We start from the raw sequence: 20,000 nt of genomic DNA on the forward strand, positions 1-20,000 counted from the left end.
GACTCCTGTAGTCTCTCAGTCTGGAGTTCCTCCTCTCCTGTTCCTCGCTGACAGACTTCCACTGCAGCTTCATCCTGAAGTATTCATCTCTGCAGAAACATAGAGACATTAACTGTAGTATTCATCTCTGTAGAAACATACAGACATTAACTGTAGTATTTATCTCTGTAGAAACATACAGACATTAACTGAAGTATTCATCTCTGTAGAAACATACACATTAACTGTAGTACTCATCTCTGTAGAAACATACAGACATTAACTGTAGTATTTATCTCTGTAGAAACATACAGACATTAACTGTAGTACTCATCTCTGTAGAAACATACAGACATTAACTGTAGTATTCATCTCTGTAGAAACATACAGATATTAACTGTAGTACTCATCTCTATTGAAACATACAGAAATTAACTGTAGTATTCATCTCTGTAAAAACATACAGATATTAACTGTAGTACTCATCTCTATAGAAACATACAGAAATTAACTGTAGTATTCATCTCTGTAGAAACATACAGACATTTACTACAGTATTATTTAAACATCTCCAACCAGGGCTGAAACTCTTTCAATGTGTACAACTAATAATCAGTTTCATAACTGATCAGTCTGCTGAGTTTTGTCTTCTCTAAAGAGGTCAAAGTGACGTCTTCTAGAGGTGAGTTGAGAGGCTGTGAGCTGAAGTTCTGCTGACTGGTTAACTCACGTTTTGTCTCTCTGCAGGACCTTCCTCTGCTCCAGCGTGCTGTCCCACGGGAAATATCCCAAACAGGAACTTCCAGGCTCTTCCCCTCACCAAGCGACAGAGTCCCGCAGGGGAGCATCAACACACACAGACCCAGACATCAACACCCACCTATCGCAGATCACCCACCGCATACCAATCTTATCGTAAACACCCACCACACACCAACAGACCCACCACACCATATCGCTACATCCACCCATATCGCATATCCAATCTTATCATTAATCCACCTAACACGCATATCCAATCTAAGTATCCAACCCAATTTTATCAAGACCCACCTAAATCAAATCAAATCAATCAATTAATACATAATCCAATCATCAATCCACCCATGCTAATCCACCCACATCCATATAATCTAATCTTAGTAATCCACCCTATCGCTATTAATCCACTCTTATCGCTATTAATCCAACTTAATGCTAATCCACCTTATCGTAATCTAATCTTATCGAAATCCAATTCACACAACTAATCTAACTTAACAATCTTAATCATAATCCACCTAATTAATCCACCTAATCATAATCCACCGTATCATACATCCAATCTTAATGTTAATCCACCACATCCATACCAACGTATGCTAATCTTACCTGCTATCAGTATAATCCAATTTTATATGCTATTAATCTCACCTGGCACGCAAATCCAACCTTAAATCAACATATCACCTAATCAATTCACCTGCATCCAAATCTTACATCGCTATACCCACTACATCAATATAATCAAATCTTTAACTAATAATCCAATCTTAATCGTAATCCAATCTTATCGCAATCCACCATCATCATACCTACCATACTTAATCTACACAATCACCAAGCATAAGACTAAAATCTAACGTATCGTATAATTACCTAATGCACACCTATCGATAATCTACCTATCGATATCTATATAATAAACTACGTATCAGTAATCTACCCAGACTCCCATCTGGAACCTGGAGACCGACAAGACAGATCAACCAATGAAACACTGACCCCTTTGAAGATGAGTTTTTTTAGCTTTGAGATGCTGGTCATCCTCCCCTCTGGATCCTGGTGTTTGGTCCAGTCCTCTGCTGACAGGGGGGGCCGCCTTGATACCTCCGGCCTCGGACCCAGGTCCATCTGAGAGGGAGGGGGACAGAGAGACAGGTAAGATAAACAGACAGACAGAGACACAGACAGAGAGCGAGAGACAGGTAAGAGAGACAGACAGATATTAATAATAATATTAATAATAATAATGCTGCTGCTGCTGTGTCTCACCCTGGTGATAACCTCAAAGCCGGGCTCCTCCTGCTGGTTGATCTCCAGTCCCGGGATGACCTCACTCAGCAGGTCGGCCACCTCCTCTGGGGGGCGCTGGTGCTGCTCCTCTGTCCCCCGGAAAGCATCAAAGATGTAGTTGGTGACTTTGGAGAAGCCTCCCAGCGTGGTGACGTACGGGTCCTTCCTGAACTTCTGCTGGAAACAAACTCTTCTCTTAACATCAAGCCCAGCACTCACCACATTTATCTGAATTTGACAATATTCTGAATTTAGCACACTGATATTACACTTTGATTCTGAATTAGACAATATTCTGAATCTGATTCAGGTCATGTGTGACTTTCACAGTGATTTAGCTTCTTACATTAACGAGTCCAAAGTTGTTGTCATCCAGAAGGTTCTCGAAGGACTGAGACAGAGCTCTGTTTGGAGTACTGACCAGCAGACAGGTTTCATCTTCTGGAGACCTGAAAACACACACGCAATTACACACACACGCAATTACACACACACACACACAATACACACATACACAACACAATAATAATACACACATAATAACACACACACACACACACACACACACACACACACACACACACACACACCAATTACACAATAATACACACACACACACACACACACACACACGCAATTAACACACACACACACACATACACACATACTAATTACAATAACAACAACACTCACACAATAATACACACAATAACAAAATAATCTAATTACACACACACACGCTAATTACCATAAAAACACATCACTACTACACATACACTACATTAACACTAAAACACAATAATAATACACACACACACATACACAATTACCCACAATAATCACAACACACACACACGCAATTACAACATTAACAATAATATCCAATACACACACATACCCAATTACACACACAACACATAACAATTACACAATACCATAAATAATACATACATACATACACACATTAATAAACACATTACATACACATCTTACACACACACCAAAATTAAAACAAAAACCAATTACACACACACAGCAATTACAATACCATAATAATACAAACACACACACACACACACAATACACAAAACACACACAAAACACATAACACCAATACACACACACCTAATACACACACATACATACACACAATAATTACAAAAAAAACACGCTAATAAAACATACAACTAATTACACACAAAATAAAACAACAAACACACTAACAACACACACATTACACACAACACACGCAATAAACACACGCAAACACAACACAACACACACATACACAAAACAATAAATAATACACACACTACTAATACACACCAAACAATAATCACCAACTCACACCAATTAACACAATAATACATACCCATACACACACATAACAAACAAAACAACACACACACAATACATATAATACACACCACAATAAACACACCAATTACACAAACACGCAATACACACAAATCAATTACACACACACGCAATTACACAATAATAATAATAAAATTACAACACAAATACAACTACACACACACCAATTCAATACATAATACAATACCTAATTACACACACACGAATACACACACACAATAATACACACTAATAATACATACAATAATAATTACACACACAAATAATACACACAATACACAACAACATACACAAAAACAACAATAACACACGAATTACACAACACACATATCAATACATACTAAACCAATAATACACACACACTCAATACACACACACGAAACATCACAATACAACACGCAATTACACACACACGCTCATAATAATAATAATAATACACATACACGCATTAAACCACAAAAAAAAAATATAATAACAAAACAAATACAAAATAAAACAAAATAAAACATACACACACACGCAATTACACAGCTACAATTAATAACAAATAACAAAATAATAATAACACCTAATTAACAATAAAACGACAACACACCCAATTACAAAATACACACCTAATTACAATAATAATACACATACTATCAATTACACACACACGCAATACACACACTAATACAATACACAATAACAATACCTAATTACTATCAATATACAACAACTAATTACATACAATACACTATTACACAATACACACAATCACACACACACGCTAATACACCAAACCACACAATTTCATACCAACACACGCTAATTACAACACATAATAATTCAATTACAATAATACTACTAATAACCTAATTACACACACACACACTAATTAATACCACACAAACACAATATCACACAATAACGCAATTACACACACTAATACCCAATTACAACCCACAACACACAAAACACAAACACAACTACAAAATCACTAACACATCACAATAATGAATTACACACACGCACCACAATACCCCCACACCCCCCACCCCCAACACCCCCCACCTAACACACCATAATAAGAAACACACACCGTTAACAAATAACCAATCTAACCAATAACACACACACACCAGCAATCACACACACACACACGCAATACACACACACACGCAATCACACACACCAAAACACACACAGCAAAACACAACGCTTACACACCCCGCAATCACCACCAATCACACACACACCATTACCCACAACACACACACATCACACACCCAATCACAACACGCACTACACACACAAACACAAACAACAAACAACCAAAAAATTACCCAACCACACACACACAAACAATAAAAAAAAAAACAAAAACCCAAAAAAAAACACAAACAAAACAAATACAACACACACAATTACACACACACGAATTACACACACACAACACACACACACATCACATCATCACACACACACACACTCACAACATATAATCCATCACTCAGTTTCGAGGTAGCTGATGCTTCACATTACATTTTTATACTTTCACTGCTCCGGGTGACACTCTTGTAAAACTTTGATAATCAGACTTTCATTTCCCTTCATTGTTAATTTTTTATTAGAATTGCTGACTCGGAGGTCTGGTTACTTCAAAACAAAATCCAGAAACAGTCAGTCAACCTTTTTATGGATCTCTGCAGACTTTAACTGCATCTGATAAAAGACGAAGCAGCCAATCAGGGGACAGACAGTTAGCAGGACGTCACGCCGGTGTTCTGAAAATATCAGGCACTTCATCCGGACGCCTTTATTATGAAAGGCTTCGATATGATCTTTAATAACAGCTCTGTACGCTGAGACAGAGACACTGTGTCCTGAATAATGTAACAAGGACAACACACACACACACACAACACACACCCTACAAATACTCACTACAACACCACCCCCACAATACACACCACACACCCACACACAAACACCACCAAAACCAAACAAAGCCATCCGAAATCACATACACCCACACACACACAAACCACAAAACACAGGCACATGCCAACACCCACACACACTCACACAGAAGACCCCACCAAAAAACACCAACTCATAACACACAGACACACCCACACACAGAGACACCACACAACACAACCCATACAGCAACAATAAAGACACACGGACCTCCAGAGACACACACACACTACACACACACACACAAGAACACACCGAAAGACAAAAAACACAGAGCATGCAAGAACACACCACCACAAACACACTACAAAAACAATAAAAAACACACCACCACAGCACACACACAAATCCACAAAACATACAAACACATGCACAGTACACACAACACACACAATAAACACAAACACACACACCATACACACACACCACAAATACACAGAGAAACAACACAAAATCAAAAAAACACAGAACTCCACATACACACACAACACACCACACACAGCAAACACCCACAAATACAAACACCAAACACACCATCATACCACATTACACCCACACCCATACACACACAGAGACACCATCTACATAACACACTCACAAACCATTCACCATCATATTCATTATACACCACCCCACACATAATACCACACACATTAATAATATCATCACACAACATCAAACCACAAACATCACAACAACTATATCTCAATAACAAACATCACAGAACACAAAATCTTCACAATACACAATATACTACCCACACTACATACACACATACCCCCCCACATACACACACACACACACCAACAAATATCATCATACACACACATAACATCAATAACAACCACATCACCACACACACACATACCAAACACACAATAACACACACACAAACAAACCAAACACACATCATCATCATCAATACCCCCCCCCCCCCCCCCCCCCCCCCCCCCCCCCCCCCCCCCCCCCCCCCCCCCCCCCCCCACACACACACCCACACACACCCCACACAGACATACACAACACAACAACATCAACACATCATCATCATCACATCACATCATCGTAGGTTGATCTGAACTCACGGGCTGAGCAGAGCGACCCTCCCCAGGCTGTCCAGGAACTGTGTGCTGCCCCCCTGGTGGAAGTGCAGCGTGGGCAGCTTGGAGCGGGCCTCCTTCAGCGTGAGGAGCAGGAAGCTCCAGCCCTCCGCCTTCAGCGTGACGCAGCGCAGGTCTCCCACGCTGACGCAGAAGGCCCAGCGGCTCCTCTCCTGGCTGGGGTTCACAGAGCCTGGCGCAAAACATTCTGCAATCAGTCCCTCCACAAAAACGCCATTATGCAATCGCATATTTCACCGCATAATCAGCCGAAGTCCGCATATATTTATGCACTTTCGCCGCATAAATTGCCGATTTCCGTGCAAAATATGCGGGGCTTGAATGATTTCATAATCCCCGCATTTTCGTTGCAAAAATGTCACGTATATATCGTAGCAGAAAGCGTTTACTTCACACAAGAGCAGCCATTTTCCCCTGTTGCCATGGGAACGTTATGAAGTGATTAGAGCTGTAACCAACTCCTTATACATTGTGTTTCTGTACTTACGCTGCAGTGCTGTAAACTGACTCTACTTGCTGCAAGTAAACGACCTTTTAAGAGAAGTCCAGTGATTTTGTCCATTCTTTGATGAATAATGATCCAACAACACCTAGTTCGCAGATATTTAAAGTGGATGAGAGGAACTCACCGTCTCCGTTGGTGAAGGTTTTCTTCTTGAAGGACACGGCGTTGATCATGTCCCACTCTGTCTCGTAGCTCTGCTGGGTCTCTATCAGAGACTTGGACTTCTCCCCCGAACACTGGTCCCACTCCATGACTGAGCTGGAGTCCTGATGGGAAACACACACTCACTGTTACATCTTCTCTGAGATAACTACACACACTCACTGTTACATCTTCTCTGAGATAACTACACACAGTCACTGTTACATCTTCTCTGAGATAACTACACACAGTCACTGTTACATCTTCTCTGAGATAACTACACACACTCACTGTTACATCTTCTCTGAGATAACTACACACAGTCACTGTTACATCTTCTCTGAGATAACTACACACACTCACTGTTACATCTTCTCTGAGATAACTACACACACTCACTGTTACATCTTCTCTGAGATAACTACACACACTCACTGTTACATCCTCTCATCCTCTCTGAGATAACTACACACACTCACTGTTACATCTTCTCTGAGATAACTACACACACTCACTGTTACATCCTCTCTGAGATAACTACACACACTCACTGTTACATCTTCTCTGAGATAACTACACACACTCACTGTTACATCTTCTCTGAGATAACTACACACACTCACTGTTACATCTTCTCTGAGATAACTACACACACTCACTGTTACATCTCTCTGAGATAACTACACACACTCACTGTTACATCTTCTCTGAGATAACTACACACACTCACTGTTACATCCTCTCTGAGATAACTACACACACTCACTGTTACATCTTCTCTGAGATAACTACACACACTCACTGTTACATCCTCTCTGAGATAACTACACACACTCACTGTTACATCCTCTCTGAGATAACTACACACACTCACTGTTACATCTTCTCTGAGATAACTACACACACTCACTGTTACATCCTCTCATCCTCTCTGAGATAACTACACACACTCACTGTTACATCTTCTCTGAGATAACTACACACACTCACTGTTACATCTTCTCTGAGATAACTACACACACTCACTGTTACATCCTCTCATCCTCTCTGAGATAACTACACACACTCACTGTTACATCCTCTCATCCTCTCTGAGATAACTACACACACTCACTGTTACATCCTCTCATCCTCTCTGAGATAACTACACACACTCACTGTTACATCCTCTCATCCTCTCTGAGATAACTACACACACTCACTGTTACATCCTCTCATCCTCTCTGAGATAACTACACACACTCACTGTTACATCTTCTCATCCTCTCTGAGATAACTACACACACTCACTGTTACATCCTCTCATCCTCTCTGAGATAACTACACACACTCACTGTTACATCTTCTCATCCTCTCTGAGATAACTACACACACTCACTGTTACATCTTCTCTGAGATAACTACACACACTCACTGTTACATCCTCTCATCCTCTCTGAGATAACTACACACACTCACTGTTACATCCTCTCATCCTCTCTGAGATAACTACACACACTCACTGTTACATCCTCTCATCCTCTCTGAGATAACTACACACACTCACTGTTACATCTTCTCTGAGATAACTACACACACTCACTGTTACATCCTCTCTGAGATAACTACACACAGTCACTGTTACATCTTCTCTGAGATAACTACACACACTCACTGTTACATCTTCTCTGAGATAACTACACACACTCACTGTTACATCTTCTCTGAGATAACTACACACACTCACTGTTACATCCTCTCTGAGATAACTACACACACTCACTGTTACACCTACTCATCATGTCAAATAAGGTAACACAGACTCTTTGCCTTCACTGTTTGGACTGATCATGCTCACTGTCCTGCGTAGTCGCGCCCAAGGCCCAATCTGAGCCAGGAAAAACCCTGGATTATAATGTAAAACAGACACCAGTGTGAGCATTGTGTTACTCTGTAGTAGGGGCTGAACGGTTCATGTATTCGTATTGAACCAAAACGGAACGGGCGTCACGGTTCGGGGCATGAATTTACACGGAGAATACACGGTATAAAAATAAATAAAACTACACTACTAACTACGCGGGTGGTCCATCAGGACAACATAGCGTCGCGAGTACAGCGCGAGTCTCTGTGTTTTCCCAGTTTTTGCATATTACTGAGCGTTTATTATTGGCAGCGCCTATCCCTCGATACAACCATGGGGATATATTGTACAGCAGACAAGAACTTTTGAACATCCACGCACTCTGCACGAGCAACGTTTTCCCAAATCTTCATCGTCCACCAGAGATAGCCGGGACGCCGGGGTCTAGGATATCAGCTCTCCCGGGAAGGAGGGCCCGGAAGCGGGGAAAGCGCGGTGGCCTACGAGCTAGGCTAAGGCTAACCCCACATAAGCTACCACGACCAAGCTTATTCCTAGCCAATGTTTAGTCACTGGCGAATAAAATGGATGAAATAGGACTCTGGATTACCTCTCACAGACGGATCATGGACTGTAATGTCATGATTTTCACTGAAACCTGGTTGAACGGCCACGTTCCGGACGTTGCAATCGAACTGGAGGGGCGGACTATGTTCAGAGCTGACAGAACAACTGAAGACTCCGGTAAGACCAGAGGCGCTGGTTTGTGCATTTATGTCAACAATGCACGGTGCACAAACGCTGTCATGACCGGGAGTACCTGTTCTGAGAACCTGGAATATCTGTCTGTTAAATGCCGGCCTTTTGACCTACCCAGAGAATCCACATGTACTGTTGCCATGGCCTGATGCCAATGTTAAGCAAGCAATGAAAGAACTACATGCTGCCATTAGCAAACAGCAAACTGCACACCCGGAAGGGCGTTTACTGCTGCAGGGGATTTCAATCATTCAAACCTCAAGTCTGTACTCCCTAAGTTCTACTAACATGTCTCCTGTCCTACCAAAGGGGACAGAATCTAGGACAAGGTCTACACTAACATCCCCGAGGCCAACAAGGCTATTCCCCTACTGTTTACATCCTACTTTACACACTTCAGGCTGTTGCAGCTAGCTCAGGGGACAGACTGTAGGACACTAGGTGGTACAGCCTGAGACAGCTAGCTCAGGGGACAGACTGTAGGACACTAGGTGGTACAGCCTGAGACAGCTAGCTCAGGGGACAGACTGTAGGACACTAGGTGGTACAGTCTGAGACAGCTATCAGGAACCGTAGGACACTAGGTGGTACAGCCTGAGACAGCTAGCTCAGGGGACAGACAGTAGGACACTAGGTGCTACAGTCTGAGACAGCTAGCTCAGGGGACAGACTGTAGGACACTAGGTGGTACAGTCTGAGACAGCTAGCTCAGGGGAAAGACTGTAGGACACTAGGTGGTACAGTCTGAGACAGCTAGCTCAGGGGACAGACTGTAGGACACTAGGTGGTACAGCCTGAGACAGCTAGCTCAGGGGACAGACTGTAGGACACTAGGTGGTACAGCCTGAGACAGCTAGCTCAGGGGACAGACTGTAGGACACTAGGTGGTACAGCCTGAGACAGCTAGCTCAGGGGACAGACTGTAGGACACTAGGTGGTACAGCCTGAGACAGCTAGCCCAGGGGACAGACTGTAGGACACTAGGTGGTACAGCCTGAGACAGCTAGCTCAGGGGACAGACTGTAGGACACTAGGTGGTACAGCCTGAGACAGCTAGCTCAGGGGACAGACTGTAGGACACTAGGTGGTACAGCCTGAGACAGCTAGCTCAGGGGACAGACTGTAGGACACTAGGTGGTACAGCCTGAGACAGCTAGCTCAGGGGACAGACTGTAGGACACTAGGTGGTACAGCCTGAGACAGCTAGCTCAGGGGACAGACTGTAGGACACTAGGTGGTACAGCCTGAGACAGCTAGCTCAGGGGACAGACAGTAGGACACTAGGTGGTACAGTCTGAGACAGCTAGCTCAGGGGACAGACTGTAGGACACTAGGTGGTACAGCCTGAGACAGCTAGCTCAGGGGACAGACTGTAGGACACTAAGGTACAGCCTGAGACAGCTAGCTCAGGGGACAGACTGTAGGACACTAGGTGGTACAGTCTGAGACAGCTAGCCTAGGGACAGACTGTAGGACACTAGGTACAGCCTGAGACAGCTAGCTCAGGGGACAGACAGTAGGACACTAGGTGGTACAGTCTGAGACAGCTAGCTCAGGGGACAGACTGTAGGACACTAGGTGGTACAGTCTGAGACAGCTAGCTCAGGGGACAGACTGGTAGGACACTAGGTGGTACAGTCTGAGACAGCTAGCCCTAGGGACAGACTGTAGGACACTAGGTGGTACAGTCTGAGACAGCTAGCTCAGGGGACAGACAGTAGGACACTAGGTGGTACAGTCTGAGACAGCTAGCTCAGGGGACAGACTGTAGGACACTAGGTGGTACAGCCTGAGACAGCTAGCTCAGGGGACAGACAGTAGGACACTAGGTGGTACAGCCTGAGACAGCTAGCTCAGGGGACAGACTGTAGGACACTAGGTGGTACAGTCTGAGACAGCTAGCTCAGGGGACAGACTGTAGGACACTAGGTGGTACAGTCTGAGACAGCTAGCTCAGGGGACAGAACAGTAGGACACTAGGTGGTACAGTCTGAGACAGCTAGTCTCAGGGACAGACTGTAGGACACTAGGTACAGCCTGAGACAGCTAGTCTAGGGACAGACAGTAGGACACTAGGTGGTACAGTCTGAGACAGCTAGCTCAGGGGACAGACTGTAGGACACTAGGTACAGCATGAGACAGCTAGTTCAGGGACGAGACGGTAGGACACTAGGTGGTACAGTCTGAGACAGCTAGCTCAGGGGACAGACTGTAGGACACTAGGTGGTACAGTCTGAGACAGCTAGCTCAGGGGACAGACTGTAGGACACTAGGTGGTACAGTCTGAGACAGCTAGCTCAGGGGCAGACAGTAGGACACTAGGTGGTACAGTCTGAGACAGCTAGCTCAGGGGACAGACAGTAGGACACTAGGGTGGTACAGTCTGAGACAGCTAGCTCAGGGGACAGACTGTAGGACACTAGGTGTACAGCCTGAGACAGCTAGCTCAGGGACAGACAGTAGGACACTAGGTGGTACAGCCTGAGACAGCTCTAGCTCAGGACAGACTGTAGGACACTAGGTGGTACAGTCTGAGACAGCTAGCTCAGGGGACAGACTGTAGGACACTAGGTGGTACAGTCTGAGACAGCTAGCTCAGGGGACAGACAGTAGGACACTAGGTGGTACAGTCTGAGACAGCTAGCTCAGGGGACAGACTGTAGGACACTAGGTACAGCCTGAGACAGCTAGCTCAGGGGACAGACAGTAGGACACTAGGTGGTACAGTCTGAGACAGCTAGCTCAGGGGACAGACTGTAGGACACTAGGTACAGCCTGAGACAGCTAGCTCAGGGGACAGACAGTAGGACACTAGGTGGTACAGCCTGAGACAGCTAGCTCAGGGGACAGACTGTAGGACACTAGGTGGTACAGCCTGAGACAGCTAGCTCAGGGGACAGACTGTAGGACACTAGGTGGTACAGTCTGAGACAGCTAGCTCAGGGGACAGACTGTAGGACACTAGGTACAGCCTGAGACAGCTAGCTCAGGGGACAGACTGTAGGACACTAGGTGGTACAGTCTGAGACAGCTAGCTCAGGGGACAGACTGTAGGACACTAGGTGGTACAGCCTGAGACAGCTAGCTCAGGGGACAGACAGTAGGACACTAGGTGGTACAGTCTGAGACAGCTAGCTCAGGGGACAGACTGTAGGACACTAGGTGGTACAGTCTGAGACAGCTAGCTCAGGGGACAGACTGTAGGACACTAGGTGGTACAGCCTGAGACAGCTAGCTCAGGGGACAGACAGTAGGACACTAGGTGGTACAGTCTGAGACAGCTAGCTCAGGGACAGACTGTAGGACACTAGGTGGTACAGTCTGAGACAGCTAGCTCAGGGACAGACTGTAGGACACTAGGTGGTACAGTCTGAGACAGCTAGCTCAGGGACGACAGTAGGACACTAGGTGGTACAGTCTGAGACAGCTAGCTCAGGGGACAGACTGTAGGACACTAGGTGGTACAGCCTGAGACAGCTAGCTCAGGGGACAGACTGTAGGACACTAGGTGGTACAGTCTGAGACAGCTAGCCCAGGGGACAGACTGTAGGACACTAGGTTACAGCCTGAGACAGCTAGCCCAGGGGACAGACTGTAGGACACTAGGTGGTACAGTCTGAGACAGCTAGCTCAGGGGACAGACTGTAGGACACTAGGTGGTACAGCCTGAGACAGCTAGCTCAGGGACGACATGTAGGACACTAGGTGGTACAGTCTGAGACAGCTAGCTCAGGGGACAGACTGTAGGACACTAGGTGGTACAGTCTGAGACAGCTAGTCTAGGGACAGACTGTAGGACACTAGGTGGTACAGCCTGAGACAGCTAGCTCAGGGGACAGACAGTAGGACACTAGGTGGTACAGTCTGAGAACATAGCTCGAGGGACAGACTGTAGGACACTAGGTGGTACAGTCTGAGACAGCTAGCTCAGGGGACAGACTGTAGGACACTAGGTGGTACAGTCTGAGACAGCTAGCTCAGGGGACAGACTGTAGGACACTAGGTGGTACAGTCTGAGACAGCTAGCTCAGGGGACAGACTGTAGGACACTAGGTGGTACAGTCTGAGACAGCTAGCTCAGGGACAGACTGTAGGACACTAGGTGGTACAGTCTGAGACAGCTAGCTCAGGGACAGACAGTAGGACACTAGGTGGTACAGTCTGAGACAGCTAGCTCAGGGACAGACTGTAGGACACTAGGTGGTACAGCCTGAGACAGCTAGCTCAGGGGACAGACTGTAGGACACTAGGTGGTACAGCCTGAGACAGCTAGCTCAGGGGACAGACTGTAGGACACTAGGTGGTACAGTCTGAGACAGCTAGCTAGGGGACAGACTGTAGGACACTAGGTGGTACAGTCTGAGACAGCTAGCTCAGGGACAGACTGTAGGACACTAGGTGTACAGTCTGAGACAGCTAGCTCAGGGGACAGACTGTAGGACACTAGGTGGTACAGTCTGAGACAGCTAGCTCAGGGGACAGACAGTAGGACACTAGGTGGTACAGTCTGAGACAGCTAGCTCAGGGGACAGACAGTAGGACACTAGGTGGTACAGTCTGAGACAGCTAGCTCAGGGGACAGACTGTAGGACACTAGGTGGTACAGTCTGAGACAGCTAGCTCAGGGGACAGACAGTAGGACACTAGGTGGTACAGTCTGAGACAGCTAGCTCAGGGGACAGACTGTAGGACACTAGGTGGTACAGCCTGAGACAGCTAGCTCAGGGACGACTGTAGGACACTAGGTGGGTACAGCCTGAGACAGCTAGCTCAGGGGACAGACTGTAGGACACTAGGTGGTACAGTCTGAGACAGCTAGCTCAGGGGACAGACTGTAGGACACTAGGTGGTACAGTCTGAGACAGCTAGCTCAGGGGACAGACTGTAGGACACTAGGTGGTACAGTCTGAGACAGCTAGCTCAGGGGACAGACTGTAGGACACTAGGTGGTACAGTCTGAGACAGCTAGCTCAGGGGACAGACAGTAGGACACTAGGTGGTACAGTCTGAGACAGCTAGCTCAGGGGACAGACAGTAGGACACTAGGTGGTACAGTCTGAGACAGCTAGCTCAGGGGACAGACTGTAGGACACTAGGTGGTACAGTCTGAGACAGCTAGCTCAGGGGACAGACAGTAGGACACTAGGTGGTACAGTCTGAGACAGCTAGCTCAGGGGACAGACTGTAGGACACTAGGTGGTACAGCCTGAGACAGCTAGCTCAGGGGACAGACAGTAGGACACTAGGTGGTACAGCCTGAGACAGCTAGCTCAGGGGACAGACAGTAGGACACTAGGTGGTACAGTCTGAGACAGCTAGCTCAGGGGACAGACAGTAGGACACTAGGTGGTACAGTCTGAGACATGCATAATAACAAAAAACACATGTCAACACCGTCAACCGCGACGTCTGAACCAAGCGTGACTTCTGTGTACCGTTCCACCGCTACTCTGTAGACGTCTCAACCGAGACGTCTGAACCGAGACGTCTGAACCGAGACGTCTGAACCGAGACGTCTGAACCGAGACGTCTGAACCGAGACGTCTGAACCGAGACGTCTGAACCGAGACGTCTGAACCGAGACGTCTGAACCGAGCGTGACTTCTGTGTACCGTTCCACCTCTACTCTGTAGGCAGACAAACCTTTCCAGCACACAGCATGTTGGACGGGTCGACTGCGTCCTCCAGAGGTCTGTACTCCACGAAGACTTCAGCATCCTGACATTTAGAGGGACAACATCTCATCAGGATATTTCACCAGGAGACACAACAGTGTTACAGTCAAAACACACTTTGTTATCACACATAAATAAAATCAATATGTTCTAGTTCCTTCACTCAACGGTTAAATTAATCTGCAACTATTCTGATCATTATTAATCAGTTTGAGTCATATTTGATGATAAAACAGGTAAACTACTGTGATGTCAGCTTGTTAAATGTTAATGTGTTTTAGTTTCTTCTCTCTGGGACAGGGAACTGAAGCTCTTTGAGTTGTGGACAGAACAAGACATTTGTGTGAGTCATACAACAGCTTAGAGAATGTCGTCTGAGAAATGTGCATCAAGTCAGGTATGAACACCAGAGAGACACAACAACGACTCGTGACGTGATTTACCTTGTCAACGATCCGCAGAGTCCCTGAAACCAGTAAATCTGGCTCGATGCCGTCTTCATCGCTGCTCGGATGGATGAAGACTCCTTCAAGTTCAAATAGAACCTGTAGGACAGACAATAGTTAGACTTATCTCTAATATAACCTGTAGGACAGACTATAGTTAGACTTATCTCTAATATAACCTGTAGGACAGACAATAGTTAGACTTATCTCTAATAGAACCTGTAGGACAGACAATAGTTAGACTTATCTCTAATATAACCTGTAGGACAGACTATAGTTAGACTTATCTCTAATAGAACCTGTAGGACAGACAATAGTTAGACTTATCTCTAATATAACCTGTAGGACAGACTATAGTTAGACTTATCTCTAATAGAACCTGTAGGACAGACTATAGTTAGACTTATCTCTAATATAACCTGTAGGACAGACTATAGTTAGACTTATCTCTAATATAACCTGTAGGACAGACAATAGTTAGACTTATCTCTAATATAACCTGTAGGACAGACTATAGTTAGACTTATCTCTAATATAACCTGTAGGACAGACTATAGTTAGACTTATCTCTAATATAACCTGTAGGACAGACTATAGTTAGACTTATCTCTAATATAACCTGTAGGACAGACATATAACCTGTGTGATAGATTAGATTAGTGTGTGTGTCTGTCTGTCTGTGTGTCTGTCTGTCTGTGTGTCTGTCTCTATGTGTGTCTGTGTGTGGGTCTCTCTGTGTGTCTGTCTCTGTGTGTGTCTGTCTGTCTGTGTGTCTGTCTCTGTGTGTCTGTCTCTGTGTGTGTGTGTCTGTCTGTGTGTCTGTCTCTGTGTGTGTGTCTCTGTGTCTGTCTGTCTCTGTCTGTCTGTCTGTGTGTCTGTCTCTGTCTGTGTGTCTGTCTCTGTGTCTGTCTGTCTCTGTGTGTGTGTCTGTCTCTGTGTCTGTCTGTCTCTGTGTCTGTCTGTCTCTGTCTGTGTGTCTGTCTGTCTGTGTGTCTCTGTGTGTGTGTCTGTCTCTGTCTGTCTCTGTGTCTGTCTGTCTGTCTGTCTGTGTGTCTGTCTGTGTGTCTGTCTGTCTGTCTCTGTGTCTGTCTGTCTGTCTCTGTGTCTGTCTGTCTCTGTGTGTGTGTCTGTCTGTCTCTGTGTGTGTGTCTGTCTGTCTCTGTGTGTCTGTCTGTCTGTCTGTGTGTCTGTCTCTGTCTGTCTCTGTGTCTGTCTGTCTGTCTGTCTGTGTGTCTGTCTGTCTGTCTGTCTGTGTGTCTGTCTGTCTGTCTGTCTGTGTGTCTGTCTCTGTCTGTCTGTGTGTCTGTCTGTGTGTCTGTCTGTCTGTCTGTGTGTCTGTCTGTCTGTCTGTGTGTCTGTCTGTGTGTCTGTCTGTGTGTCTGTCTGTCTGTCTGTGTGTCTGTCTGTCTCTGTGTCTGTCTGTGTGTCTGTCTGTCTGTCTGTCTGTGTGTCTGTCTGTCTCTGTGTGTGTCACGTTGCAGCAGAGATGATGTCGTCTTGAATGACGAACTTTGCGTGCTGACGTTAGCATTTAACTAGCAGCCACGCTAAACGTTCTATAACCCAGAATACACAAACATCTAACCAGCACTGCAAGAAATATCCAGATTACTGCAGTAAAAGTACTAATACCACACTGTAGAAATACTCTGTTACAGTTAAAGTCCTGCAGAGAAAATGTTCCATCAGTTAAAGTCTGTAAGTATCATCAGGAGAATGTAGTTAAAGTATTAAAACCTTGTAGAAAGTGTAAAGGACCCAACCAGTTGTGTGTTTAATGGTCCACACACACACACACACACACACACACACACACACACACACACACACACACACACACACACACACACACCACCAGTTGTGTGTTTAATGGTGTCATCATGTCAGCTGACTTGTAGCCTTTATATTGTTGGCTAGTTTACTTTAAAATCAAACACCAGATTTTATAAACTACATGTGTTTAGTGAGCAGTAATCTTAATGTGTAAAGTAACTAGTAACTAAAGTAACTAGTAACTAAAGCCGGAACAGATGAATGTAGTGGAGTAACTAAAGTAACTGGTAACTAAAGCTGTAACAGATGAATGTAGCGGAGTAACTAAAGTAACTAGTAACTAAAGCTGGAACAGATGAATGTAGCGGAGTAACTAAAGTAACTAAAGCTGGAACAGATGAATGTAGTGGAGTAACTAAAGTAACTAGTAACTAAAGCTGTACCAGATGAATGTAGCGGAGTAACTAAAGTAACTAGTAACTAAAGCTGGAACAGATGAATGTAGTGGAGTAACTAAAGTAACTAGTAACTAAAGCTGGAACAGATGAATGTAGTGGAGTAACTAAAGTAACTAGTAACTAAAGCTGTACCAGATGAATGTAGCGGAGTAACTAAAGTAACTAGTAACTAAAGCTGGAACAGATGAATGTAGTGGAGTAACTAAAGTAACTAGTAACTAAAGCTGGAACAGATGAATTCGGAGTAACTAAAGTAACTAGTAACTAAAGCTGTACCAGATGAATGTAGCGGAGTAACTAAAGTAACTAGTAACTAAAGCTGGAACAGATGAATGTAGTGGAGTAACTAAAGTAACTAGTAACTAAAGCTGTAACAGATGAATGTAGTGGAGTAACTAAAGTAACTAGTAACTAAAGCTGTAACAGATGAATGTAGTGGAGTAACTAAAGTAACTAGTAACTAAAGCTGTAACAGATGAATGTAGTGGAGTAACTAAAGTAACTAGTAACTAAAGCTGTAACAGATGAATGTAGTGGAGTAACTAAGAAGTAAAAAAGCTGTACCAGATGAATGTAGTGGAGTAACTAAAGCAACTAGTAACTAAAGCTGTACCAGATGAATGTAGCGGAGTAACTAAAGTAACTAGTAACTAAAGCTGTAACAGATGAATGTAGCGGAGTAACTAAAGTAACTAGTAACTAAAGCTGTAACAGATGAATGTAGTGGAGTAACTAAAGTAACTAAAGCTGTACGATGAATGTAGTGGAGTAACTAAAGTAACTAGTAACTAAAGCTGTACCAGATGAATGTAGCGGAGTAACTAAAGTAACTAGTAACTAAAGCTGTAACAGATGAATGTAGTGGAGTAACTAAAGTAATAAGTAAATAAAGCTGTACCAGATGAATGTAGTGGAGTAACTAAAGTAATAAGTAACTAAAGCTGTACCAGATGAATGTAGTGGAGTAACTAAAGTAACTAGTAACTAAAGCTGTACCAGATGAATGTAGTGGAGTAACTAAAGTAACTAGTAACTAAAGCTGTAACAGATGAATGTAGTGGAGTAACTAAAGTAACTAAAGCTGTAACAGATGAATGTAGTGGAGTAACTAAAGTAATAAGTAAATAAAGCTGTAACAGATGAATGTAGCGGAGTAACTAAAGTAACTAGTAACTAAAGCTGTACCAGATGAATGTAGTGGAGTAACTAAAGTAACTAGTAACTAAAGCTGGAACAGATGAATGTAGCGGAGTAACTAAAGTAACTAGTAACTAAAGCTGTACCAGATGAATGTAGTGGAGTAATAAGTACAGTATTTCTCTCTGAAATGTAGCGGAGTAGAAGTAAAAAAGTACCTCCACATCTGGACTGAAGTACAGTACTGGAGTAAAAGTACTTAGTTACTTTCCACCCTGAATACAGAGACATGTCTCGAGTCTACAGGGCAACCGCTGGCCAGCTCTGTGACGTCAGGGGCCCAGTCTGTCAACAACCGTTGAACCGCTAGCTTGGTTAGCAACATGCTAATGCTACCGCAGCTTGAGTGGTGACGTTTAGGAGCCTGCGGTTCGTGTCGTGGATCTAAAAACTAAATATTGAGACGTGTCCGAGACGGCTGGAGTCCACACGAAAGGTCTCGTGACGTGTCCTCCTCCTGATAGTGTCGCCAACGTCACAATACAGCCAGCACTGCGGCTAACGGCCGAGCTAACTGCTCCGAGAGCTAACGGCTGAGCCGTTGGCGGTCTGAGCCAGTGAGGTGACTGACACGGTTTAAATATTAAATAAATAAGACGACAGAGTGTCTAATTAGAGAGGTTTTACCTTCAGAACACAGTCCGCCGCCATGTCGCCTTCTGCTGCCTCTACTGGTGACGGAGGCAGCTCACGCGCCTCTCAACTACCA

General features: G+C 44.5%; 1 protein-coding gene across 1 annotated transcript in view; it reads right to left on the reverse strand.

The window, feature by feature from the left end:
* tbc1d15 (TBC1 domain family, member 15) overlaps positions 1-20,000 on the reverse strand; it is a 30,542-nt gene that overhangs the window by 10,515 nt on the left and 27 nt on the right. The window contains 11 exon segments of the mRNA XM_039808066.1: positions 1-89; positions 710-771; positions 773-814; positions 1,777-1,872; positions 2,014-2,208; positions 2,381-2,483; positions 6,459-6,666; positions 7,124-7,265; positions 15,386-15,460; positions 15,861-15,962; positions 19,919-20,000. The exon segment at positions 1-89 is cut by the window's left edge and continues 6 nt beyond it; the exon segment at positions 19,919-20,000 is cut by the window's right edge and continues 27 nt beyond it. Coding sequence (XP_039664000.1) covers positions 1-89; positions 710-771; positions 773-814; positions 1,777-1,872; positions 2,014-2,208; positions 2,381-2,483; positions 6,459-6,666; positions 7,124-7,265; positions 15,386-15,460; positions 15,861-15,962; positions 19,919-19,942 — 1,138 coding nt within the window. The 5' untranslated portion in view covers positions 19,943-20,000.

Source organism: Perca fluviatilis, chromosome 8, assembly GCF_010015445.1.
Source record: "Perca fluviatilis chromosome 8, GENO_Pfluv_1.0, whole genome shotgun sequence".
Classification (NCBI taxonomy): domain Eukaryota; kingdom Metazoa; phylum Chordata; class Actinopteri; order Perciformes; family Percidae; genus Perca; species Perca fluviatilis.